At 40.7% G+C, this 26556-nt stretch overlaps 1 protein-coding gene across 9 annotated transcripts in view; it reads left to right on the top strand.

Moving 5' to 3' along the window:
• The window catches only part of LOC144502428 (kynurenine--oxoglutarate transaminase 1-like), a 31393-nt gene extending 5666 nt beyond the window's left edge, over positions 1-25727 (top strand). For 5 of the 9 annotated variants that reach the window (XM_078226314.1, XM_078226313.1, XM_078226320.1 and 2 more), the window contains 12 exons: positions 2033-2091; positions 4823-4964; positions 8478-8627; positions 10384-10470; positions 11546-11671; positions 16204-16324; positions 17873-17949; positions 18643-18732; positions 20153-20339; positions 21493-21560; positions 23509-23595; positions 24806-25727. In XM_078226314.1, the coding sequence (XP_078082440.1) occupies positions 2033-2091; positions 4823-4964; positions 8478-8627; positions 10384-10470; positions 11546-11671; positions 16204-16324; positions 17873-17949; positions 18643-18732; positions 20153-20339; positions 21493-21560; positions 23509-23595; positions 24806-24874 (1263 nt within the window). In that variant the 3' untranslated portion in view covers positions 24875-25727. Of the gene's footprint in view, positions 1-2032; positions 2092-3275; positions 3423-4822; positions 4965-8477; positions 8628-10383; positions 10471-11545; positions 11672-16203; positions 16325-17872; positions 17950-18642; positions 18733-20152; positions 20340-21492; positions 21561-23508; positions 23596-24805 lie in introns of those variants that run through there. The other 4 variants (XM_078226319.1, XM_078226317.1, XM_078226318.1 and 1 more) reach the window with 2 other exon arrangements.
• Positions 25728-26556: the final 829 nt, after the last annotated feature.

Here is a 26556-nt window from a genome sequence, read left to right as displayed (position 1 = left end):
CTGCAAAGTAATTAGTGTTATTTCGATCAGTAGAAGAGGAACAGTTGTTGATGAAGATTGATAACACAGAATCATGTTTTCATCGGAGGAGAATTCAGTGGCAAGAGACTCCATTTTGTTGGATAGCAAGTTGGAAGTTCTAAGAGAGTTAAGGTTAGTAGAGTGGTAGTGGCAGTTGATGTTGGTGTCATTTCGAGCCATAGGTATTGTATTTAAAATCGGGAGACTGTAGCAAGCCAGTGTTCATCAAACGTATTGGAATAATTGAGTACAAGATACTTTGTGTAAAGTTAAAATGGTAGGTTAACAACGCATCATGAATGCAAGTTGTTGTTTGTGAAGAAAAAAATATCTGAAGATGCATCACAGATTGAAATGTGCACTGCTCCCTGTTGACACCCCAAAACACCCTGAAAGACTCCAGGTAATTGCTCCCTGTTTTTCAACATCAACTGATGATATGTTACACGTAGCCATCCCCCTCCACTTTTTGTTTCATTGTATCTTTATGTTTTTTCACTCTACTTATTCTAGATGCTAGTTCAGCTCATGGTAGTATTCCCATGTCCAGATCAGAAGGTTTTTGGTTCAAGCCCCTCTGCCTAATTTTGAGTACATAATCTAGGCTGGCACTTCATAATATTACCGTGGGAAGGTGCCAACCTCTGGATGAGTCATTAAATAGAGACACCGTTTGCCTTTTCAGGTGGAAGTAAAAGATTTTGTGGCATAATTCAGAAAAGAGATGGGCAGTTTTCCTGATGCCCTGGTCAAACTTTATCTCTCAATCAACATCACCAGAGAGCATTAACCAGTTAACTTGTCTCATTGCTGTTTATGGGGCAAGCTGGCTGCTGTGTTTGTCTACATAGCAAAAGTGGCAGTGACAATGCTTCAGAAGTAATTTGTTAATTCTGAAGTACTTTGGGATGTCATGAGGAAATTAAAGGCTTTGTGCTGACATTGTGAACGTTTGGCCCAAGGTTTGTTATACCTTTTGTGTGTCCATTTTGTATCAGCTATTCTGTAATTTGCAACCATCTATTCCAATTGATTTGTAGATTGTTGTAACTGCTGTCATCTGCAAGAGCATTGCAATAAATCATCAAAATTGGACCAATAGGCCTATGCTGGTATTTAAGATTCGTGGCAGCCCCCTTTCACCTTGTATCATTTCAACCTATTCACATATCCTTTTATTTCTTTGTCCTTTATGTACTTAACCAGCTTCCCCTTAAATGCATCTATGCTACTTGCATCAACTACTCCTGTGGTGGCCAACTCCAAAATCTAATCACTCTTTGGTTAAAAATGTTTCACCTGGATTTCTTATTGGGTTTATTATTGACCATCTTAAACTTTGGGTCCCAAGATTTGGGCTTCCCTGCAAGTGGAAATATCTGTACGCCAGCCCCATCAAAGACACTTCCCAGTGATCTTTTTCTACAGAAGGTGGCCCCACCTGTTCTGTCTTTCCTAATAGTTTATAACGTGTCAGTTATATCATCCCAATGAATCTTTTTAACACATTTTTGAATGCCTCAAAGTCCTGTTTGCAACTTCTCTGCATTTGAATTTTGTTCCTTTAGAAATGAAGTGTAGTGCTTTGACGTTAACCTGAATTGCTGTTTGAGTAACATTGTTAATGTGTACCACCAGATCCCTTTATGTCTTCACCTCTTTAGACAATTATTCTCCAGAGTGGGTGACCCCCTATTCCTACAAAATGCACATACCACCTCTCCCCTAGCTATATAGAAATTAATCTGCTATTTACACAGCCACCAACAGTTTATTGATATCTTGTGTTTTGTCATAATTCCTCAGTATTAATTATATTCCCAAATTTGTCTGTGGAAGTTTGCTTCTCCTGTCAGAGGTGTCCAAGCTTTTGTGGTTTGAATAGTATCATGGTCATAAACAGTGGTTAACTTGATTAACTTTTGTTGTGGTTTGGTGTTTTTGGTTTTAATTGCTCAATTTTTGTATTCTGGCTATTGTAAGTAAAATCTGTTCTCTCTTCATTATTCAGGTAAAGATGTCCCGGCAGATACATTCTCGGAGAATTGAAGGATTAGACAAGAATATTTGGTAAATTTGACGTTTTGCTTATGGGGGTTGATTTGATTACAAAAAGGCATTGAGGAACCTTGCCTGCTGTCAGGCATCAGTGGACAGAATATCATGATCCAATACATTTTACCTTGGCAGTGGCACGATACTTCACATTGTCTATTCAAATAATTGATCACGCAGAGCTGATGTTTTGAAAACCCCTACAGTTTCATGACTCAGCATTTTTACAGGATTGCTTCAAATTTGTTTTTCTTAAAGTTATAGATTATAGTTTTTTAAAAATCATGGGCAAGAAATCAGGCCTGGTAACATCTGTCCTTTGGCTGCTTAGAGATCCAAAATGGTGGTTAAAACATGTGCACTTATGATCCAAATCATGCTAAACATCATCTTCTTACAGTTGTTAGGATGCACAATGAACATTTTTTGTAGAGAAGGCAAATAATGGCATCAGCCCGCTGTTATGGTTCAGGCCAGAAACTCCAAAATGTTTTATGAAGCCCGCCTGAATCATAACTGTTGCATCTTGAATTTGGCTAGGATAAGCATGAGATGTTTCACTTCAGGTGACCCATTAGTGCTTTTATCAAACAAAGTTTATTTAAGAATATAGTCGACATGAATAGTAAGAAAATTAGAAACAACTTTTATCAATTAGAAACAAAACAACCACTATAATCACCACCACAACCCTTCATCGATATCTCTAATGTGTTTGAATTAAAATTAAAACCAAAACCCATATACCACAGAAAACCCTTTTTCTAGCAGTTTGCCAGAAGGGGACTATCTTCTACTTTGAACAAGTAGGCAACACACCTGTTACTTCTAGGCAAGTAAGGAAACACAGACCGATCCTGTGCTTTCGGAAGTGATAGATACGGTTTTATGAGGAAAGACTAACCTGAAACCCTAATACTCCAGGAGAATGGAGCTGTCAGTACAGTCAGGATGCCTTCAGTGGGGCTCAGAGTCATCATTCCGCCACCATTGAGGAAGCTGGTGTTAGAGAAGCTACATGAGGGCCAATACGGAATCATATGCATGAAAGAAATGGTAAGTTATTTCTGGTGGTCTGGACTTGATATAAAGCTAGATCATGTTCTTGTGAGAAGGTAAGAAACCTGTCACCCTTAGCACTGCTACATCCATGGGAATGGCCTGAAGAGGCTTGACAATGTGTGCATCTGATTTTGCAGGACCTTTTTGAAGGACATATGTTATTAGCAATGATTGATGCTCACACCAAATGGCCAGAGGTCACTATGATGACATCTACCTCATCTGAAAAGACTATTGAGAAGCTAGGAGAAATATTTAGTCGCTCTGGATTTCCTGAACAACTAGTAAGTGGCATCAGACCTCAATTTTTCTCGCCGGAATTTGAGAACTGCCTACAAGAAAACTGTGTTCAACACTTTATTTCCACACCGTATCACCCTGCTACGAATGAACGAGCAGAATGCTTCATCCAAACCCTGAAACACACCTTGAAAGCAACCAAGAAGCAAGGTTCACTGATCAAAGAACAGTACGGCATAGGAACAGGCCCTTCGGTCCGCCAAGCCTGCGCCGATCATGATGCCTGCCTAAACTAAAACCATATGCACTTATGGAGTCTGTACCCATCCATTCCCATCCTGTTCATGTATTCATCTAGATGCCCCTTAAATGCCACTATCGGCACCTTAACTTCCTACTGGTCTACTGGAACACCACACATTTCACGACCAAGACCTCCTGCCTTACTCAAGGCAGCTGTGTTCAGTATTCTATCTCGGGAAACCGCCAAAAACTAAGGAGATTGTATGGCACAAATGGAATGGCAGGAAACAAGGGAAAACACAGTTTTCCATCAGGGACAAGGAGTTTTGGTTTGGAACTACTCCTCAGGGGAGATGTGGGTTATTACCATTGTCCTTGCTCAAGCTGGAACTGAGATTATGAGACCAGAGATTATGTTGTCTGGAGGAGTCATACAGACCAGTTATTGGCTGGAAGAATAGATCTGCCAAATCTGGAGCCTGATGAAAAGTCAGGATCAGACTTAAAAAGTCCTGACTTGAACCTTTCTACAACCCCTACACCGTTGAAGAAAGCAGCACCTCAGTTTCTGTTCTTGCGTCAATGCTGGTTAAACCAACCACTAATGACTTTAGTGAAAAGACAAAGACTCCAGAGGTTCCCATCGCCAGAGGTTCACCGTCAATCGTTCCAAGAGCAGCAAACTGTCTGAGTTATTATTAGTGACTGACTTACTGACTTTTGTTCATATTGAACTTGTCTCAGGACGGTCAATTTAAGGTGGGGGGGGGGGCAGAGGAATTGTTATGTATTTGTATTTATTCACTGAAGCTGTGTTGTACTAATGTACGCACCAAAAGTTGTGTAATAGACCTACCGTGAGAAACAGAAAGAAGCAGCCATGGAAGAGATCACACATCATTAATAAAGCTCTATTCATTTTAAACCAAAGTTTGCCCCATGTATCACATCTATAATACAAAACAATACACATGGCAGAATAAATTTTAAAAATGGAGGTGATTCTATTGTCCATTTTACAGGAGAGAAGACATTGAGATTTGGTTTATCTCAACCACTCTTTAACCTGGTAGTAGTCAGTAGCCTGGTACCTAAAGACTTGTTCCCCTTGCAGCAGGATAGTTGTGCTGAGTAGTACCAAGGAGAGAAATGTGAAACAGCTAAAAAGATTTTTAATGTATGTTTTTTCCAATGTTTTCAGGGTAGAAATTACGCAGCTTGCTGCTGATCATCCAGTTGTCAACCTGGGGCAGGGATTTCCTGACTTCTCGCCTCCAAATTTTGTAAAAGAAGCTTTCACAAGGGCCATAAACAGTGACCTGAACCAGTATACTCGGGCTTTTGTGAGTATTTATTTTTGATAATACAGCACAGCATAAGATTCCTCAGTGCACTGCAGTTTTTGAACTAACTTTGAAGAGAGGTTTTATAGTACATTTTGAGATGGGCCATATACCATAACATTATAAAGGGATACTCCCAAAATTTTGTTCACTCAGCTGGTATAATTGCAGCTAACACTCCACTGCACATTTATTTGGTGGTACAGAACTTGAGTATTGCTATAAAAAGAGACATGTTAAAGCTCTTTATCATCAGAACACTTCATAAGAACGCTAATATAACAGTCCAAAGATGTTCAAGTTAGCTGGATTGGCCATGCTAAATTGCCCCTTTGTTTCGGGGGACTAGCGAGGGTAAATACATGGGGTTATGGGGATAGGGCCTGGGTGGGATTATGGTCGGTGTAGACTCGATGGGCCAAATGGCCTCCTTCTGTACTGTAGGATCAGTAAAACATCAATTTGTACTGTGTGGAAGGTGAAAGCTGATTAGTTGACTGATTGGTAGAGGTGTTGCCATGGGGAAATGATGATGAAGACTGATATAACTGCCAAACATTGTTTGAGATTTAAACCAGGCAGCTTGACTCTGGTCAAGGTATTGCCCTAGAGGAACGAATCAGCAAATGGCCGTCACTTATTTTGTTTAGCTGAAACAGATGCAATGCGTGTACATGCTCTTTCTGTCTGCAACGAACAGGTCTTGTGTATTGATATGTGTAGCTTCTAGTACACACACGTATACCACATTGCGAGCCTGATTGATAAGCTTCAATTGACTGTCAGCATTTTCTTGGCAAACTGAGAATTATTCAGCAAATATTGTCCAATTGCGAAATCACATCTAATGCTGGGCATTGCATTGAGTTTTGCAGTGGAGATGCCGGCGTTGGACTGGGGTAAACACAGTAAGAGTTTTAACAACACCAGGTTAAAGTCCAACAGGTTTATTTGGTAGCAAATGCCATTAGCAGGGCTCCGAAAGCTAATGGCATTTGCTACCAAATAAACCTGTTGGACTTTAACCTGGTGTTGCTAAAACTCTTATTGAGTTTTGCAAGCATAGGCTGGTTGAGTATGGTCTACACCTTGTCCGTTGTGAACAGTGGAAGGGACATGCTGTCTGATATGACCTGCCAGTCTTTGGGATGCACAGCCTACATACCAAGCATCGCACCAGCACTGAAATTCATATACCAGATTACTCTTGTGTGATCGGCAACGTGTCTTTTTGGCCTGACAGCATGATCCTGTTAGTGGTGAATAACACTTCTGCGCTACTGCATAGTGGTAGTGTGAAACACCTAGCTCCACGTACTGCTCAATTTTCTTTTACCCTTCCAGGGTAATCTGAAGTAGACTGGGACATTAAAATTGAGGATGCAGAAGAGGTCAAAACTAGAGGAGTGCAGATATTTCCGAGGGTTGTGAGGCTAGAAAATCATATAAGACCCTGAGAGCACTGTCCACGCTGACATCCTATCCAAATGACCATTCATCATTTGTGAATCTAAACAGAGTGGTGGTAATTTATTGAACTGCAAAGCCTTATTCTATTCTAGCATGTACTTCACATACACCTTCTAATGGAAGGCTAGCAGAAAACCGGAAGACTGGGTGATTTTTCCATCTCTTGCTCAGAGGTGCTGAGGCAACCCTAATGACCCACTGGACATACTTAAAATAGATTGTGTATCTTTGCAATATTATCTATTGTGGTACCTTTATTCATTAGACAAGTGGGTGGAGGTATATTTCTTTTCTATTATTGGCCTCTTGTGCATCCTCAATTTTAATTGTTCCATCATTGGTGCCTTCTGTTGCCTATGCCCCAGGCTGTGGAATACTCTCCCTGCAGTATTTGCCTCTCTGTCTTCTTTCATTTCACAAAGCAAGACAGCTTAAATGCTCTTTTAAGCACCAACTGTGTTATTTCCCCGACTGTTTCAATTAGAATTGTATTCCTTTTTTTGCCTATCCATCCACTGTTTAAGTTAACTACTCCCTCATCAAGGATATCTTATGCATAACTTCACCTCAGTGATAGGAAATCTTTGTTTCTCGTTGCAAACATCTCAGGGAGGATTTCCTGACAACACCAAGGATTAGGCCAAAGTCAGTAAGGTGGAGACTGATGTCAATAAATGTACATCAAAATTAAGCTTATCATTTTTTAATTTTAAAAATTATGTAAATTTCCAGTGTGTATATCATATATGCAAGTGTATGACTCATTAAATCCTATCCTATAGTGCTCACGCTCATGGTTGCCCATCACCCCTTTTCTTGCTAACTGCTCCCCGTGCCTCAAATTTCAAATTTCTATCCTCCTATTAAAATTGTTCCATTGTCTAAGCTCTCCCTAGTTCTGTAAAATCCTCTAGCTCTATAATTGTCAAAACTCTGCCCCAAACTCTCCATTCTTCTGTCTCTGATCTTTCATTAATTTTTCCCTCTTTGTTTGATGTCATTATCAACCATGCCTTTAGCTCTCTATGTTTCAATCTCTGAATTTCCTCCTTAAACGTCCTCTGCCCCTCTATCTTCGTATTCTTCTTTAAGGCCTTTAATAAAACCACTTCTTTTGGTTATTGCTTCAAATTTCTCCTTTATTCCGTGCCTCTTTGAAGAGTCTTAGAATATTATTCTGCATTAAAGACACTATATCAAACTCAAGAGTGACACACTCAAAATCAGTCTCTCAGGCCTATGGTAAAGCAATTATAATTGCTTCATTTTTACATTTTGGGATTTTAAAAAAACTGATTTCTCTCTTCCCCTCCCTCCCGTACTAACTCTCAATATTTCGGGAGCGCTGGTCTATGAACTCACACCCAAAGATATGCAGTAACAGATCTCCTGAATGCCATCATTAAAAGTGAAGTGAGCAGCAAATGACCAGATTATGACAGTCACTTGCTAAAATTTATTGAGGGAGGTTATAGTTATGGTCCTGGGCTAGCAGTCAGGATGTCATAAATTCAACTCAACTGGCAGTTGTGAAATTGGTCGTTTGTGAGCTCAAACAGGAATAAATGACCATGTGGTAAAAACCCATCTGATTCACTGATATCTTTCAAGGAAGGGCATCTGACCTACAGCCTGACCTACACTGGTATACACTGTGGGTAATCCCTCTATGGTGACTTAGAAAGTAGAAAAATCCAAGGCAACTAGTTTCAAGCAAAACAAATATCATTTTGTAAGTGTTTCCCATATCCTGAACAAAATTGAATTCAACCAACGAATGTAAGACTGTGGCAAGCTGGCTTTTGTGTGTCAACAAATCTAAAATATGTTCTGTTTCGAAATGTTACATTACAGAAATGATGGTTTAATCTTTTCAACACATCCTTTAAAGATTTGTTGGCCAATAAAATATTTTAATGAAGTAATGGTTATTTCTGGTGCAGACTAGCTTAACTGATGTTAGACCCTTCGTTTATGCGTTCAGTAAAATGTGTTGCATTTCCATCATTGTTCTCTCTTTCTTTCTTTCTTGCTCCCTCTCAGGGTCATCCTCCGTTGGTAAAAATCCTAGCAAAGTTCTTTGGGAAATTGTTGGGAAGAGACATTGATCCATTCACTGAGGTGTTGGTGACAGTCGGAGCGTATGAGGCCTTGTTCTGTTTCTTCCAGGCATTAATTGATGATGAAGATGAAGTAGGTGAAAATTGTCAGTGTCCCAGAAAAGTTACACTCTCTAGAACAAAGCAGAATACCCTTCATAGTATTTATTTGTATAGAGATTTTCATGACTGTTCAATCATTTCCAAGTTGAAATGCCAAGCTTTTAAATTAAACATTCCTAATTATTGTATTTTACTTCAGCCCAATGTAATTTATTATGTATTCACTGGTTTAATGAGGAGGCCTTATGCCTCAGTGAGTAGTGTCCCTGCCTCTGAGCCAGGAGCTCTGGACTTGAGTTCCAACCCAGAGATAATTGGCCAGGGAAAGTACCTTCATAACACAGCCGCCAATTTGAGTATCAACCTGCAAAATCCTTCCAACATGCCAATGGCAGGCAGTAAGAGTGGGAGAGACTCCTGGTTAGCCACGCTTAATGTGCAGCAGCACCCTTCAAGCTATAAGTCTCTGATGACAAGCTAGCAACCTGTACCAGGAAAAAAATCACTCTGGAAACAAATGAAAGTCTGCCTTCTGCACCACGAGGTGTGGGAACTGAAACAAAAAAGCAGACAGGTTTATTGAAGGCTGCTTTAATTGGCTCAAAAACATTTATTGATCGCCTGGAAAAATTACATACTATGTGATCTGTGTGCATTTTCTTTTAAAAATCAAATGTTTCATGTTAGTGTGATTAACAGGAGGTCGAGTGGTGCAGTGATAGCACCCCCACCTCTGAATCAGAAGCTCTGGGTTCAAGGACCCTGGTTATCAAGTCGTGGAGTGAATGATCCTTTCATAATCTAGCCAAACACGTTGATTATCAACCTACAAATACTTCCAATATCCCTGGCCAGGCGGTAAGAATGGGAAAGTCTCTTAGTCAGCTAGAATCTGCGTAAGGCAACAGCAAATCTCGGCAGTACCCTACCAAGAATAACCATCGACAAATGCATTGAAATCCATGGTCACCAATGCCATCTTAGATCATGGTAGCTCAAGAGAGAATGAGTGTAATTAACATCATGGCTAGCTCGACTTGGAGGTGTTTACAGAAGGCTTGATCCTGTGAGGAATCAAAAGATGGTTTTACATTCTATCAATTAAATAAAGTCTCCTTCGGTTGGCTGCGCTTCACAAACTCAGCCTCTTTATTAGAAATAACAGATAAAGGCACCTCCAGTTCAATTTACTTGGTTTGTCATCTCGCGACCTTGGAAGATTTTCCTCAAAGAAATTCCTTCTTTATGGTAGAATTTTGTGGTGTTTAATAAAACTCAAACTCGCTTCTGACCCTCAACATCTTCTATAGTTAGTCATATATGGTCATGTTTATCTGCAGGAAAATTAACTTGTGCTTGAATAATAAACAAACAGAAGTTCATTGGACTCAACCAATGTAGCTTAGCTATAATTGATTGCCTGTTCATTTTATGCCATGGACTACTTTGTTCAGCTTGTTAACTCTTACAATTTATTTTGACTCATTTTTAATGATTGTCAACAACCAATGCAGAAAAAAATAAACATTCCTACAACACCACGGCTGCTGGGTAAAATTCAATGACCAAACAAATATCTTATGAACACCATCCTTCTTGGCTCAGTCGGTAAATTGGAAGTGTAACTCAGTCATATAGATCAGAAGGTGCCAGATTTGATTTCTAATCGATGCTAAGTCAGCTGATCTGAGCATCAGCTGGGTGGTAGCAGCATACCTGGTTTGGGAAGAGGGAAAGATCCAGGATTCCCACCATTGATTGAAACTACTTTCTCTGCTCCAAAACAGGTGATTATTATTGAGCCTTACTTTGACTGTTATGAACCAATGGTGCGAATGGCAGGTGGTCGTCCAGTGTACGTCCTGCTGCATCCGGTGAGTCTCTGCAGCCAAATCAAACTGATGACAACTGCTGCCGCCTTTAATTTAATGGATAGAATGATAGTATGATTCATGTTCTGATGTCGGAGGACAGAGTCTAATGATGGAGTTAAAATTCAGTTCATGCTCTGATTTCTGAGGATAAAGTCTAACAGTGGAGTTAGAACTCAGTTCGTGCTCTGATCTCTGAGGATAAAGTCTAACAATGGAGCTAAAAGTACTAGTTCATTTAAGTTTTCATTTATAGTTTTGCGTAAAAAGTGTACCAAGTTAAATAAATCATGTCTAATACTTTCCACTCACTGAAGGAGCACTCAAAAGACCCTGAAGAATTCTGAAAAAAGATGCATTAAGAAAGTATAAAACACTCTGGGATTCTAAAATCCACAGTGGCAATTTTGTTCTGATACAAGCCAGGAATTTATGCTGAAGCTGACCTTGTACACTACTGAGGACCATGGCACAAGTTTCTGGTTGAACATTAACGTTCTCAAATTGCTACCTTTGAGATAAGGTAAAAAAACATGGATTTTAATATGAGATGAGATCCTGCAGTTATTCAAGTAGGGGGAAGACATCTAAAGACTGCCATGGTATGATTTTTACTCTTAGCGCTGACTGACCACACACTAATAATTTTGTTATAAGATAAACAACAGCTGGCAGTTTAACCAGAGAGCCATTTCTTAGAATTTTTCAAGGTGACTTTGCCAAGGGCTATATTTAATTCGGAGTCTATACCAAGAACATGCCTAAATATTCTTCAAATTGTCTCCAAATTGTCTCCAAATCACCTCCCAGTTGTGAATTTAGGGGCTGAAAAACTATTTAGGACTTTTGCTATCGGAGATGTTGTAAATAAAATCCATGAATAGAATGCTATTTCAAATACTCATATTTGTCTTTTACTTAACTTGTGTAAACCCTCTTCTGAGGAGCACCAAAAGCAAGTGCAGGAATTAAATGTGCAAATAAGATGGGTGGGCTGGAAGGGATTTCTGTTGACTGGACAGTGCAGAAATACTCTTTACAGATTAGAAAGTTAAAAGGTTATTTATTGTCATTTCAGAAATCAGTATCTGGAAGGTTGATGACCAGTGCTGACTGGGTATTGGATCCTGATGAACTTGCAAATAAATTCAGCAAACGTACTAAAGCAATCGTTATTAACACTCCAAACAACCCTCTTGGCAAGGTAAGAGTGAAGAGGATTTGTGCAGTTATGGGCAGGTTCATGACAACTGCTAGTGATTAAGGGTTGGTAAGAATTCAAGACCAAATCTTTTTTCAGAATGGAGGTCTGTGACCAGCGGTGTGTTGCAGGGATCGGTGCTGGGTCCACTTGTTTGTCACTTATATAAACGATTTGGATGAGAATGTAGGAGGCATGGTTAGTAAGTTTGCAGATGACACCAAAATTGATGGTGTAGTGGACAGAAAAGAAATTTATCTAAGGCTACAACGTGATCTTGATCAACTGGGGCAGTGGGCCAAGGAATGGCAGATGGAGTTTAATTCAGATAAATGTAAGATGTTGCATTTTGGTAAGACAAACCAGGGCAGGACTTGTATGTTAATGGTAGGGTCCTGGGGAGTGTTGTCGAACAGAGAGACCTAGGGCGCATGTACGTGGTTCCTTGAAAGTGGCGTCACAGGTAGGGTGGTGGAAAAGGCGTTTGGCACACTTTCCTTCATCGGTCAGAGCATTGAGTACAGGAGTTGGGACGTTACGTTACAACTGTACAAGACATTGGTATGGCCACATTTGAAGTACTGTATACAGTTCTGGTCAGCCTGCTATAGGAAGGATGTTATTAAACTGGAAATCATAGAAAATCATAGAAACCCTACAGTGCGGAAGGAGGCCATTCGGCCCATCGAGTCTGCACCGACCACAATCCCACCCAGGCCCTATCCCCACATATTTACTTGCTAATCCCTCTAACCTACGCATCCCAAGACTCTAAGGGGCAATTTTTAACCTGGCCAATCAACCTAACCCGCACATCTTTGGACTGTGGGAGGAAACCGGAGCACCCGGAGGAAACCCACGCAGACACGAGGAGAATGTGCAAACTCCACACAGACAGTGACCCGAGCCGGGAATCGAACCCGGGACCCTGGAGCTGTGAAGCAGCAGTGCTAACCACTGTGCTACCATGCCGCCCCTAGGAAAGGGTGCAAACAAGATTTACAAGGATGTTGCCAGGTCTGGAAGGTTTGAATTATAAGGAGAGGTTGGATTGGCTGGGACTTTTTTTCCTAGAGCACAGGAGGATGAGCGGTGACCTTTTAGAGGTTTATAAAATCATGAAGGGCATAGATAAGGTGAATAGCCAAGGCCTTTTCCTCAGGGTAGGGGAATCCAAAACTAGAGGGGTAGGTTTACGGTGAGAGGGGAAAGATTAAAAAAGGACCTGAGGGGCAACTTATTCACAGAGGGTGGTGCCAACCGATGTTGGCGATTTAAATTGTGTCGAATGATCCCCAGTCAGCGCAATTGTCCAGGGGAAGTTAATCCTTCTGGACAATTGCCAGGTAAATTCTTATTTGGGAACTTCCAAGAGAGATTCCCTTGCGCATCTTTAGGGTACCCCACAAATCCAGCGCTGGGGAGGCAGGATGTTATGGCTCATTGACAGGTAGAGATTAATGCTGCTACTCTGGTGTAAGTGGGATACACGTTTTCATAAACAATCTATTGAAATCTCTTCCCATTTGCTCACAGGAAAAGTACAGTCTCGTGACACAGCATTATACAGAGTTGGTCCGTATGTATAGGTACATTGGCCATGCCTACCTGATTCTATTTTAAGTATGTAGTCATAGGCTGCAAGGTATTAAAGGAGAAGGTAGATTTGAAAGTTCTCGTGCAGATTTTGAGGTGGCAGGTTTTCCTTCCCCTTTTTATTCTGTTTAATGCTCTAAATTTGCTCAAAGTTGTCTGGCTCTTCAAAGGAAAATCCAGGAACCATAAACTCTGGGTCTAAAATCACCATTTTAGCTGCTGGGTGTTTCTGCAGTTAGCCAAAACATTAGCAAAACCTCTATCACAGCACCACCTACTGGTAATATTAGAACATTTAAATTTTTTTTAGGGTAGGTTGCCTGCCTTGAATTTTCCCTTGAAGCTGATGGGCAATCTTGAATTGGATCTGCACAAATCCTTTGCCAATGTGGATACTTGGTGCACAAATAGAAAAGTAAAAGTTCTCCAGGATGCCTGATTGTGGTCACTCAGAACAGAACATGGAACATAGGGCAACCCGATTCACAAATACAAAGGAGGCATCACAGCAATTCCTAACACACCTCACTTAACTACCTGGTTATCATTTTTGCTCTTCAGCTACATCAGTTACAAGAGTGAGTGGAAAAATGCTTATCTAACTGGAGGGAACTATGCAGCAAGGTTCCCCAGAGATCAGTATTAGAACCATTGCTTTTCTTGTGTATAAATGGCTTGGGCATAGGGAGTGCAATTTTGAAGATTGCAGATGATACTAGTCCAGAACTAATTTGAGGATAAGTCCTTTTGGGACTGAGGTGAGGAGAAATCTCTTCACCCAGAGAATGGTCAATGTGTTGAATTCACTACCACAGAAAGTAATCGAGGCCAAAACATTGTCTGATTTCAAGAAGAAATTAGGATCAATGGATATGGGGGAAGGGGGGATCAGGATATCATCGAAACGCTCAGTACAGAAGGAGGCCATTTGGCCCATCGAGTCTGTACCGACCACAATCCCACCCAGGCCCTATCCCCGTAATCCTACACGTTTACCCTACTAATCCCCCTGACACTAGGGTCAATATAGCATGACCAATCAACCTGACCCGCACATCTTTGGAGTATGGGAGGAAACCAGAGCACCCGGAGGAAACCCACGCAGACACGGGGAGAATGTGCAAACTCCACACAGACAGTGACCGAGGCCGGAATTGAATCCGGGTCCCTGGCGCTGTGAGGCAGCAGTGCTAACCACTGTCCCACCGTGCTGCCCAGATCGAATTTGATGATAAGCCATGATCATAATGAATGGCAGAGCAGGCTCGAAGGGCCAAATGGCCGCCTCCTTCTAGTTTCCGTACAAAATTTGACAATGTGGGCAGGGTAGACTTTCTCCAACAAAATCCCCTTCTCTCCCACTCATGAGCAGGAGCAGGTGGAATCCCTGCCAAAGGACTAATATGTGAGCTGGAAGGAGCAGAACTTGCTAGGAAATCTGAGAGATGCCGTAATTGTGACTATTTTCATGAAAGTTGACGAGTCTGACTTCAGTAACTATAGAGGAATTTTTTTGCTGTCGGTCATAGGCAAGAGTCTTCCTTAATCGCCTTCCCCTGAAGAGCTCTTTCCAGAGTCACAGTGTGGATTCTACCACTAAAGAGCACAATGCACATTATCTTCACCGTGCAACAATTACAAGATAAATGCAGGGGAAAGCATCGGTCCTTGTACATGGCCTTCTTTGACCTCCCAAAGACCTTTGACACTGTCAAACCGTGAGGGATTAATGAGCATCCTCCTTCCTTTTGACTGCCCCTGAAAGTTTGTCACCATCCTCCCACCTGCTCCACAATGACATGCAAGCCGTGATTCTGATCAACGGATACACCAGACACCCAATTCATGTTCCAACCGGGGTCAAGCAAGCCGGTGTCATCGAACTGCCTCTTCTCAATCTTCCTTGCTGCAATGCTTCATCTCACCTTTGATGCACTCCCTGCTGGAGTGGAGCTAAACTACAGAACAAATGGGAATCTGTTCACCCTCTGCTGCCTGCAGGCCAGAACTGCAGTACATAGATGATGCTTGTGTCTGTGCATCCTCAGAGGCCGAGCTCCAAGCCATCGTCAACGCCTTCACTGAAGCATATCCTGGGATGTACCATGGACTGCAGCAGCTCAAGAAGGCATGTCACCACCATCTTCTCGAGGGCAGTCAGGGATGGGTGATAAATGTTGGCCAAGCCAGCAATTCCATGAATGAATAAAAAAAGAGGGATGCCTATGGCCTCTTGTGGATTGTGACTAATTACTTTATCTACTTCGCCTCATCATAGGACAACCCTCTCATCCCAGAATCAATCTAGTGAATCTTTACTGCATCTCCTCTAAGATATCCTTAGGTATGAAGATCGAAGCTATACACAATACTCCAGAAAGTAGATTAACTGTTCATTCATTTCCTTGTTGTTTGTGGAGTAAATGGTGTGGGGTAAATAGTAGCCACAACAAGAAGCAATTCATTTTATGTGAAGTGTTTGGGGGTGTTCTTGAAGTATTATGAGGTGTTCTACAAATGCAAATTATGTTTACTAGTTCAATAACATGATGAACTAATTTTGTATGTATTTTTGTCACTAAACGCAATACCCCCAAAAAAACACATTCTTTTCCTCCATGAAGATGAAGGCAGCTTGTGTTTGATACAACATCTGTTGCTTGTGAAGGACCAAACAATCATTTCCACTTCAGCCAGGAATGTTCCCAATGAGGATTAGATGATTTTTTGAAGCATAAATATTCTGGCTCGTGACTGACATTCCTACGTAATGAGCAGACAGGAATGGAGTCATTTCCATGGACGGGGGAGCCTTAAGAAAGATGAAAGAAAAATTAATCTAGCAGGACATAATACAAAGAAAGAAGGAAATTTAGGTTGGTTTCCATTTATTTCAAACCTATTGCTTAACAATTGCTCTTTGTTTTACCCTAACTTAGGTTTTCAAACGTGAGGAGTTGCAGGTAATCGCAGACCTGTGTGTGAAACACAATGTGCTGTGCATTAGTGACGAGGTGTATGAGTGGCTGGTGTATGATGCAAATGAGCATGTACGAATTGGTAAGAGAGTTTCATCTGTACATACTTAGCTAAAACTGCGTAAACATGAATAGGTCTAGAATGGGAGAACCTGATTTTAGAATCGGCTTTACATATAATCTATCTTGTATCCATTTTGCTTGCTTCATTTTAGGAGATCGCGGCGGGGAGTTTAGGGGAATATGGCGGGGAGTTTAGGGGATTTAGGGAGTTTAGGGGATTGTGGTGGGGATTTAGGAAGTTTAGGGGAATGTGGCGGGGAGTTTAGGGGATTTAGGGAGTATAGGGGATTGCGGCAGGGAGTTTAGGAGATCGCAGCAGTGTTTTCCACTGTCTTCCTGTAACTGTACCAAAAGAGGATGACCTAATTATGCTATCAACTCCCCTTTTGTGGAGGGTTAGTTTAGGCTGATGATGTCCAGCTCTGCCTTTCTGCTACCACTCTGAGCTCAGAAGTCTATGCACTATCAGAATGCTTGTCTGACATACACTCCTGGATAAATCTTTCAACACAACATTAGGAAAACTGAAGCCTTTGGCTCCTACCACATATGTCACTCACTTGCCACTGATTCCACTGTCATCCCTGACCATTGTTTAAACTGGCAACCTCAGCAACTTGGCTGACTTTGATTTGAGTGTCTATACCCTTTCCATTACTTTGCCCACCTACTTCCACCTCTGCTTCTGTCCCTGCCTCAGCCTATCCATTGCCGAATCCTTTACAGATGACTGCACTATCTGCAGGTTCAATGGAGATGGTTTCCTTGCTGACCTCCCATCCTCTACCCTTCACAAACTCCAACCTGTCATGAGATTTTTCTGCGATTGATGTCCTGTTTCATACTAAGTCTTGCTTGCCTTTCACCCATTTTCTGGCTGTGTACATATTGCACGTCGACCTTCCTTTGAATGCCTCGGGTCGTTTTTTATGTTAACAGTGTTGCTTCAGTTCTGAAGAAGAATCTAAGGGCTCAAGATGTTAACTCAGTTTCTTTCAGATATTGGCAGACTTGCTGAGTTTTTCCAGCGTCCTCTGCTCTTGTTTCAGATTCCAGCATCCATAGTATTTTGCTTGTTGCTTCTTATTATTGTTTTGTCTTGACCAAATAAACAGAGTTAATGTTTCAATTCGAGGACTTTCATCAGAGCTGGAAAAAGATGGGAGCGATGTATTGGAATTTCAACAAGTGGAAGGAAGGAGTGTGGGGAAAAAGAACAAAAGGGAAAGTTTGTCATAGGATGGAAGACAGGAGAGATTAAAGATTTGGTGATGCAAGACTGAAGGGAGTGATAACGGAGCAAGTAAAGAAACCTATCTTGTGAGGTTCAACATTGAGCATGGAGTTTTGCTAACGTAAAGCACAGTTAGGAAAATCAGGGCTACACAGTTATAACCCTAGCTCCACTACTGCACGTCCTTCGAATGAGGCTCCACACTAGTGCAGAGACCTGCAAAAGTGACTCTTATTTTGTTGTCTTCCACTTTCCATTTCCCCTATCTGCTCCTACTCCAACCACACACACCTCCCTCTTGATCAGCTACTATTCATGTTTTCCTATTCCTAGCTAGCCTGCCAGGGATGTCGGAGCGGACAGTCACCGTTGGAAGTGCAGGAAAAACCTTCAGTGCTACAGGGTGGAAGGTGAGTAGGAGAAAACTGTCAGAAAATTTGAGTCAAAGACTAATTTTAGTGCTAATCCATTATAGTGTCGTTCAGTTGTATTGTGCATAATAATGGGCCATCAGCTTACAGCAGATAAAATCTTGAATCCCTAACTAGCAACAGTAAATTGTATTTTTTAGAATGAATTCCAAAGTAGTTTTAACCAGAGAATTATTACATGTCCTAAGCAACTTGCTTGGTTTAGGATTTATGACTAATTGATAACTCTCTTCTGGTGCTTTTGGTTACTGTGGCTAAACTCTCCCAAAGTTGACCTCTTGAGCTGGAGTTGTAGCAGGATTTGGGATTAGCCGCTGTGTAATGGAATGATGAAGTTGATCCTAATTCCCAACACGTGGAATCAAGAAATCTATTGCATTGCAGCTTAGCGACAATAGTTAGAAACATCAGAGCATTAACAGGAAATTAAACTTCAATGGTTAACAATTGGCTGTTTTGAGGTTGCAAACAGCCACACAACTGGCATTGTCAGTATATTACAGCTTATGTTTTCATATTGACTATGCTTTCAGAGTTAGATCAGCTGATTATAAGTAAAACTCCCACGTAAAAATCAATCTGTTCATTTTGCACTTAAGTATAAAATACAAAAACTTCTGGATATTTTCTGGTTGCAAATTTTGTGACATTCTATCTACCTACTTATTGTAGGTTGGCTGGGCAATTGGACCTAAGGACATCATCAAGCACTTGCAGACTGTCCATCAGAACTCAAACTATCATTGTGCCACTGGAGCACAGGTAGGAAGTACCAAAGGGATTACTTTTCACAACTATGTCTGTATCGTGGTGAATGAATTCAGTTATGTGCCCATCAAAATGACAATGTAATGCTGTGGAGCTCACCCTATATTATACTTCACATTCTCATTCAGAGGGCTCACTTTTGCTCCCTAATTAGTACAGCATCAGTGAGGCATTTCCATATCTGCTGTTTGTTTCTGCAATTTCCCTGGGCCACATTACTTACTTCAAAACAGTTCCTCCTTCAAAGAAAATGTAAATTTATTTCTTGGTGAGATCTTTAGGTCAGCCACGAGTCTTAAGGTACAAAGATCTAATAGCAGACTTTCAAATGTCCAAACTAGACCAATGAAAGATCCACATATGTGGAGATACCACCTGACTATGGAATGGAAACACTCTGATTTGTCCCACTTATCTAAACCTAAAATACCCAGCTATTGCATGTCACACAAACTCCATTACTCCCATCCTCTTTGATCTACACCAGCCCCTAGTTCCCTACAGATTAGAGTCTTTATTTTCAACTTCAAATCCCTCAGCAGTCTCGACCCACTCTATCTCTGCAATCTCTTCCAGTCTTGTCTCTTCCCACACCCTCCAACCTTCTGAGCCATCTGTGCATCCTCCCCCTACCACCTCTGTTCAACCTTTAGTGACAGCCTTCAGCTATTCCAGACTCTTTCTGGAACTCCCTCCAAAAGGTCTTCACCTCTCCCTTTCAAAAATCTTAGAAATCCATATTCTGAACCAAGGTAACCTCTCCTAATTCTTCCATCATACCATCCAAATTCTTCCATCATACCATAGCCCCAATAACTATTTATTTTATCTATTTTTCACCTCCTTCAACGGGTGAAGTGTTTGGAAATATTTTCCATGTTACATAAAAGAAAATTATGGTTCAGTACAGGTTGACGAGCTAATGATTACGTACCTCCAATTGTGATTCGGCATATGTTGGAGTTTAAACCCACACAGCACAGATCACTGGTAATTTGCCTACTTAAGAACTACCTTATCCATTACGACATTAATTTGCTGAATTATATAGGCACGTGAGAACAGTGCCAGGCTGCAGTTTCTGATCCATCTTTCTGTTTTCAATGAGCCACACTAGCTAATCAGTCACCAACAGTTGGCTCAGATAGTGTGGACCTGCTTGGCGGAGGTGTCAGACTAGTCACGTACCGTGAATTAGTTTAGACCATCCACTGACAAGAGTATCAACTTGGACCCAATTTGAGCCCAAAGTTACCTCCATCCATTTTCTCTCCTCACCCCGAAGAAATTCTTCATTGGTGGTTTTCTGTAGATTTACAGCACCAAAGTGTATGACACAATACAAAAATGGCTTTTGAATCTGAATTGTCATTGAAGTAGATTATCTATTTTTAAAAAAATATTTTGTACTCAGCAAGCTGTAGCAGAGGGATTAGTGAAAGAATATGGATGCCTGGGAGCCCCAGAAAGTTATTTCATCAATTTACGTCAGGAGCTGCAACTGAAGCGTGACCGACTTGCTGCCTGCCTCACGTCTGTGGGGTTAAAGCCAATTGTACCAGAGGGTGGTTACTTCCTGATCGTGGACATCTCAGCCATCAGTGAGTAACTAGATTACTTGTCACAAGGAAAGTACAAATGAAATAAACAGACTGATGGAGATTTGCAATCTTAATGTGTGGCCAGAGTGCAATATGGAACCAAGCTGTTGTTCCAGAGACCATGTATCAAATACACTCTTCTAGGTAGAAATGAGAAGCAAAGATGCATGGTATCCATTTGGTTTTGATGTTTAATTTTATTTTTGAATGAGATTTCCTGTTACTTTAAGGCATAATTCTCCCCATTCCATGCACTGCATGTAGCCAAGGGTGTGGTGACCTGCTCCATTGTAGTCATGAACCTGGCTGCTAAGATGCACATGAGGCCAACTTCGAATAGAGTCCTCTGCTTTCTTTCTTCACCTTATCCAGTGGGGAATGTCTGGCTGTAGTAGGTAAAAAATACCTCTTGAGACTGGTATGAGTCAAAATAGAGTAGGCTTTATTCTCACAAGCTTGCGGGAGAACTTGACCCCTTGAAAGCGGAAGCCAAAGTTCTCTCTGAACACAGAAAAGTGGGGATATATATACATTATGGCTCCCAACACCAGTCACGATACAAACACTGGTCTGGTCATGAATCCAAGTCCACACAACTGTCCTTGATCACGAAGCAGCAGTTCTCTGGCAGCTGTAGTCACGATACAGCCTGAGGTTTCCTGCTCTTCCACGGCCCTTCCTTTGAAGTTACCGGCACAATTGTAGCTGGCCCAGCGGGAGTCCTCCTTTAAACAGCCGTTATCATGCTCCACATCTTGTAATGCTTTCTTCCGTTTACATTTACCACGCAAGCCTGTAGAAAAGGTAAGACTTGCATGTCTGCAAACACATTCACATTTGACTATCTATTGTTATAAGAATAAAAGTTAACTTGTATTAATGTCGGAAGCAGTATAAACAAGGGGATTAGCCATAATGAAGGGTTATGCTTGTGATACATTCTAAGTACAAAGTTCAACCTTTTAGGTACAAAATACATTAACCCTTTAGGTACAAAATACATTGAGTACAAAAAACATTAACCCTTTCCCTTCTTCACTAGCCTCCGCTGATGTATATTTGAGTTATATTCTATATATTAGCACCATAAAATTGAATTAGTTATTTTTCGTGAGGTGGCTGATTTACTTTTTTTAATATCTTTTCCTACCAGAAGTTGATCTGCCAGACTCTGAACAGCCGTATGATTATAGATTTGTGAAATGGCTCATAACCAATAAGGTGGGTAGCTTTGAAATAATGGGGCTAACCGTGTAAAATTGAGGCTAGCTAACTAAAATTTGTAATTGTCCACTGGTCCTGAATATGAAAAGCCTGTTACGACAGCCTTTTTTCAATAACTGAAGCAGAAATAATAGAATAGCAGAAAATTAATAGAAATAAATCTTCTATTTATGGTTAGAAGATCTATAGATTGTTAAGGTCAATGCACGTGTAGAATCTTTTGGCAAATTTTCAAACGCTCATGGTTCATCCAGATTGCCTATCTCTCATGCCCTCATCACCAGGTAAGTTGCACGCTGGTGATAACAGGTTATCAGAGTAGTTCATATTGGAAAGCTAGAACTTGAAGATCCAAAGAGACTTGAGTGTCAAATACACAAATTATTAAAACGTCATGAACAGGTACAGAAAATAATTGAAAAGGCTAATAGCATGTGGGCCTTTATACCTAGAGAGTTTGAATAAAAGAGGAAATTATGGTACAGCTATATAAAACACTGGCACACACTATACTGGACTACAGTGGGCAGTTCTGGGCATCACACCATTGACCTTGGAGAGAGTGCAGCATGGTTTACCAGAATGACAACTCCCAAGGTTTAAATAATGAGTAGAGATTACATAATCTAGGGTTGTATTCCCTAGAATTTAGAAGTTTAAGAGGTGATAATGTCAGAGTTTCAAGATGCTCGGGGAAACTGATGAGCTAAATGGAGCGAAACCATTTCCACTGGCTGAGAAGTCTTAAGACGAGGGGGCATAACCTAAAGGTTAATCAGTCCTTTCAGCTACACAAACATGCTTGCCTTTATAGGACGGGGCATAGAGTATAAAAGTTGGGGTCTGATGTTGCAGATGTAGAGAACGTTGGTTCGGCCGCATTTGGAATACTGCGTCCAGTTCTGGTCACCACACTACCAGAAGGACGTGGAGGCTTTGGAGAGAGTACAGAGGAGGTTCACCAGGATGTTGCCTGGTATGGAGGGGCTTAGTTATGAGGAGAGATTGGGTAAACTGGGGTTGTTCTCCCTGGAAAGACGGAGGATGAGGGGAGACTTAATAGAGGTATATAAAATGATGAAAGGCATAGATAGGGTGAACGGTGGGAAGCTTTTCCCCAGGTCGGTGGTGACGTTCACGAGGGGTCATAGGTTCAAGGTGAGGGGGGGAGGTTTAACACAGATATCAGAAGGACATATTTTACACAGAGGGTGGTGGGGGCCTGGAATGCGCTGCCAGGCAAGGTGGTGGAGGCGGACACACTGGGAACGTTTAAGACTTATCTAGATAGCCATATGAACAGAGTGGGAATGGAGGGATACAAAAGAATGGTCTAGTTGGACCAGGGAGCGGCACGAGCTTGGAGGGCCGAAGGGCCTGTTCCTGTGCTGTATTGTTCTTTGTTCTTTAAGGTAGTTGAAGTGAAATTATTTTCCTTACATGACAGTTGATGCTTGATCAGATTTTAAAGCTGAGATTGATTTTTGTTAACCAAAGGTATTAAGGGGTATGGGGTAAAGATGGGTATGTGGAGTTAGCTCATAGATCAGCCATGATCTCATTGAATGGTGGAACAGGCTTGAGGGGCCAAATGGTAACTTCTGTTCCTATGTTCCTCAAAATCCAGTTTTCACTGTAAAACTAGATGTTGTGCAACTGAAAGTAACGTAACCTCTGTGTATCTCCTACCTGTGTATATTGTCTTCCCTTGGATTTTCCACAGTCATGTAACTGAGGTTAGGAACCCTAAAATGGTGAGAAAGGCCCAGGAATATATGCATCTGGTATGCAAAGTTAAATTTTATAACCACAACAGCACCAGGAAAAGTTGGTTATAAAAAGTAAAGAATTGGGTGATCAAGGTAGGTGCAGGTGGTGAGTGGAATCTTCCTACATTAATTGACCAAACAAAATTCTTACTCTTTGCTATTACTTTTATTCACAGGGCTTGGCCGCAATTCCAGTCTCTGCTTTCTATTCTTCTGACCACAAAAAGCACTTTGAAAACTTTATCCGGTTTTGTTTTGTTAAGGTGAGCTGCAGTAGAGATTGTGAAGTTCTTGTGGACATTGAGACTCAACTGCAGTATAGAGATTATACAACTCTTAAAATACTGTAGTTATGTGAATCTTGCATGCTGCCGTAAATAATTGGGAACCTGTATCTTTTGGCTTCAAATGCAGTCAGAACTCTACTCCAACTTTAAGTTTTTCTCTGTACTACATATTCATCCTCCCTCCCCCTACATTATTCAAACTCTGAACAACGTGCAGGCGTGCGCTACGTAATTGACCTATTTCTTTTCCAAGTTCCTGTAGTCTAGTCAGGAAGCATCTCGACAACCACAGAAGTATAAAGATCCAAGCCATTGCTCAGCCTTGGTTTGGTGGAAGCAAACTTCTCTTTGAGTCAGATGGCCATGTGTTCAAGCCTTACCCAAGAGACTTGAGACTGATTACCTCAGTGCAGTGGGAGCGTCGGGTGTGTCATCTATCAGATGAGACATTAAACGAAAGATTAAGCTGCCCTCTCAGTTGGATATTAAACATCCTATGATACCACTTGAACAAAAGCAGTGGTGTTCCAGTGTCCTAGCTAACATGTATTCCTTAACAAATATTCAAATAAAGATCATCCGATCATTTACCACTTCTGATGTTGGAATCTTTCTGTGAGCAAATTGACTGTACTTCAAAACTACTTCATAGGCTATGAAGTGCTGAGGGGCTTTTTCCAATCATGAAAATTGCTGTTTAAATGCAATTTATCTTATTGCCAATTTGCATTTCTTCCCAATTTGTATATTTTAATTACTTTTGCATCTCTTTTTTTCTCCTGTCTATTGGGTAATAGTTTTCTGCCAATACCCAATGGCAGGAACAGTCCCAAATCTGCTTACAGAATGCCTTTCCCCTGATGCAAACTTTCTTTCAGGCTTAACTTCAGAAGACCAGCTCCTACCCGATATTTGTTTGATATCTCCAGTTTCTATGCTATCCATTATGTTGAATTTGAAGGCACCCATACGTTGTTAGCCTTCTATTCCCCCAAGACTTTGGTTGGAATAACAACCTCTTTTACTTTGGTCGTTTAGCAGAGATCTATTATTCTCTCTATTCGGATGCCATTCGATCCCAGATACCAGATTGATAAGAACAGTGTGAGAAAAAGAGTGGGCAAATTTTAAAGAACTGTAATGCATAAAAGCTGTTTAAACCATTCTCCTGTGTCAAATTCTGTAGGAAGACTCAACATTAAACAAAGCAGAACAGATCCTGCAAGAGTGGAACAGTGAGATGCTGACCCAGTGATTCCCCAGCAGTGAATATTTATTTCCTAATTCAGTAACTGGACATTTTTAATCGTATTTATCTTATTTGAAAGAATGTAACATTTTCAAATCATCATGCAAACACTCAGTAATAACATATAATTTAAAATGGCCATGGATGCTGCTTAAGACAGTCCTCTCTGGCTATATTTTGAGCATTGATGAAACATTAAGCAGTCAAAAGCATTTCAATCAAGAGATTTCTGATCTCAACCCAGCAGCTAAATCAAGCAATAATGACAGAGTGGATTACCTCAGCTAGAAAATGTTGCAGGAACTGGTGAGATCTGGACCCAAGAGAGTCAGTGGCGTGCAAAGAGTCTGAAGAATGTGGACTTGAATCTCAGTGGAAATAATTGAGGCATTAGTACTGAAAAGCTCATAATTATTTTTCTATATTTTGAGTTTATTTTAGATGTTAATATTGAGTGTTATTTAAACCTGTTTATTTGGTCCCTTTAGTATCTGAGAATTGATTTGAGTCAATTGGCTAATGAATTGGTTACATAATTGGTGCGATTAGTTTTAACCTGATGTGTTTCCTTCTTGCAGCTGTTGGGATTGTGTAGCTTAATACTGGACTAAGATTTACTTAGTACTACCATTGTAAATGAGCAGGATGCTGCGTGTGTGCAACCTGTAACACTATCATGATGATCACCCTATAGTTTGTTCTGTCAGAAACTCATTGCTGTAACTGAAGATTGTTTTTATATCTCCCGTTCTACATGATTAACTTAAATTCTGCCGCATCCTAATGTCAGAACATGATCTTGAATAAAAATCTTTCCGCATTGTGAGTATAATTTAAAATGTTTTCTTTCTATATTTAAGTGGATCTGCCATGCCATTATTCATGCTTTTATATAACTTAGGGCTGATACTAATTCCTGTAAGACATCTCAGCTGAGACTGATGCAACACCAAGATGGTTCCCTCTTCTGAGACTCTCGCTGACATCTAAGCAGAAAGGGCAATTGCATCTCATTTTTGTAGAACAGTATACACAGAAAGAATAATTGCAATAATAACAACAACAGATATAGGAATTTCATTACATTGCCTTCTGCTAATATCACTTCCACTGATTTCTAACCTATTATTTTTCACTAAACTATTAATGAGAATACTTCAAATTTTATGCTGCAATCATGGAATATTCTTCCTATATGTAATTTAAAAAAAAATCTTGCTTATAAGGATAATACAGTACAAAATGCGACAACTAATTCGCCCTCCAGCAGTCTTTCATACAGAGTGACCGAATGCTATGATTATTTAGCTTCCTGAATATCTTGATTGATATTCTTTTTGCTTTATACTTATTTTAAGATGAAGGATTTTAATGCCAGGAAATTTAAAATATTTAAAATTTTGTCACCAATCTCATCAAACACTTTTTAATTATAACATGGACCAGATGGAGAGTAAATTCCAACTAGTTTGCTGTAATAAAACGGATCTCAATCCTTAATATATTAGCGTGACTTTCTCCATGCCAGTCATTCTCATGGTGTCTTGTGTTTGCCATTTTAGTGACACCTTGTGTAAATTCTGAGTAGCTTGTGTTATGGTCTCATAGCCATTAGAAACTTGACTGTGAGAGCCTCAATTTTTTCCCCACATAGTATTGGGATCATAGGAATTAGGGGCAGAAGCGGG

The sequence above is a fragment of the Mustelus asterias genome, chromosome 13 (assembly GCF_964213995.1).
Source record: "Mustelus asterias chromosome 13, sMusAst1.hap1.1, whole genome shotgun sequence".
NCBI lineage: Eukaryota > Metazoa > Chordata > Chondrichthyes > Carcharhiniformes > Triakidae > Mustelus > Mustelus asterias.
The sequence above is the reverse complement of the archived record's forward strand: the minus strand, read 5'-3'. Positions and strand labels throughout refer to the sequence as shown.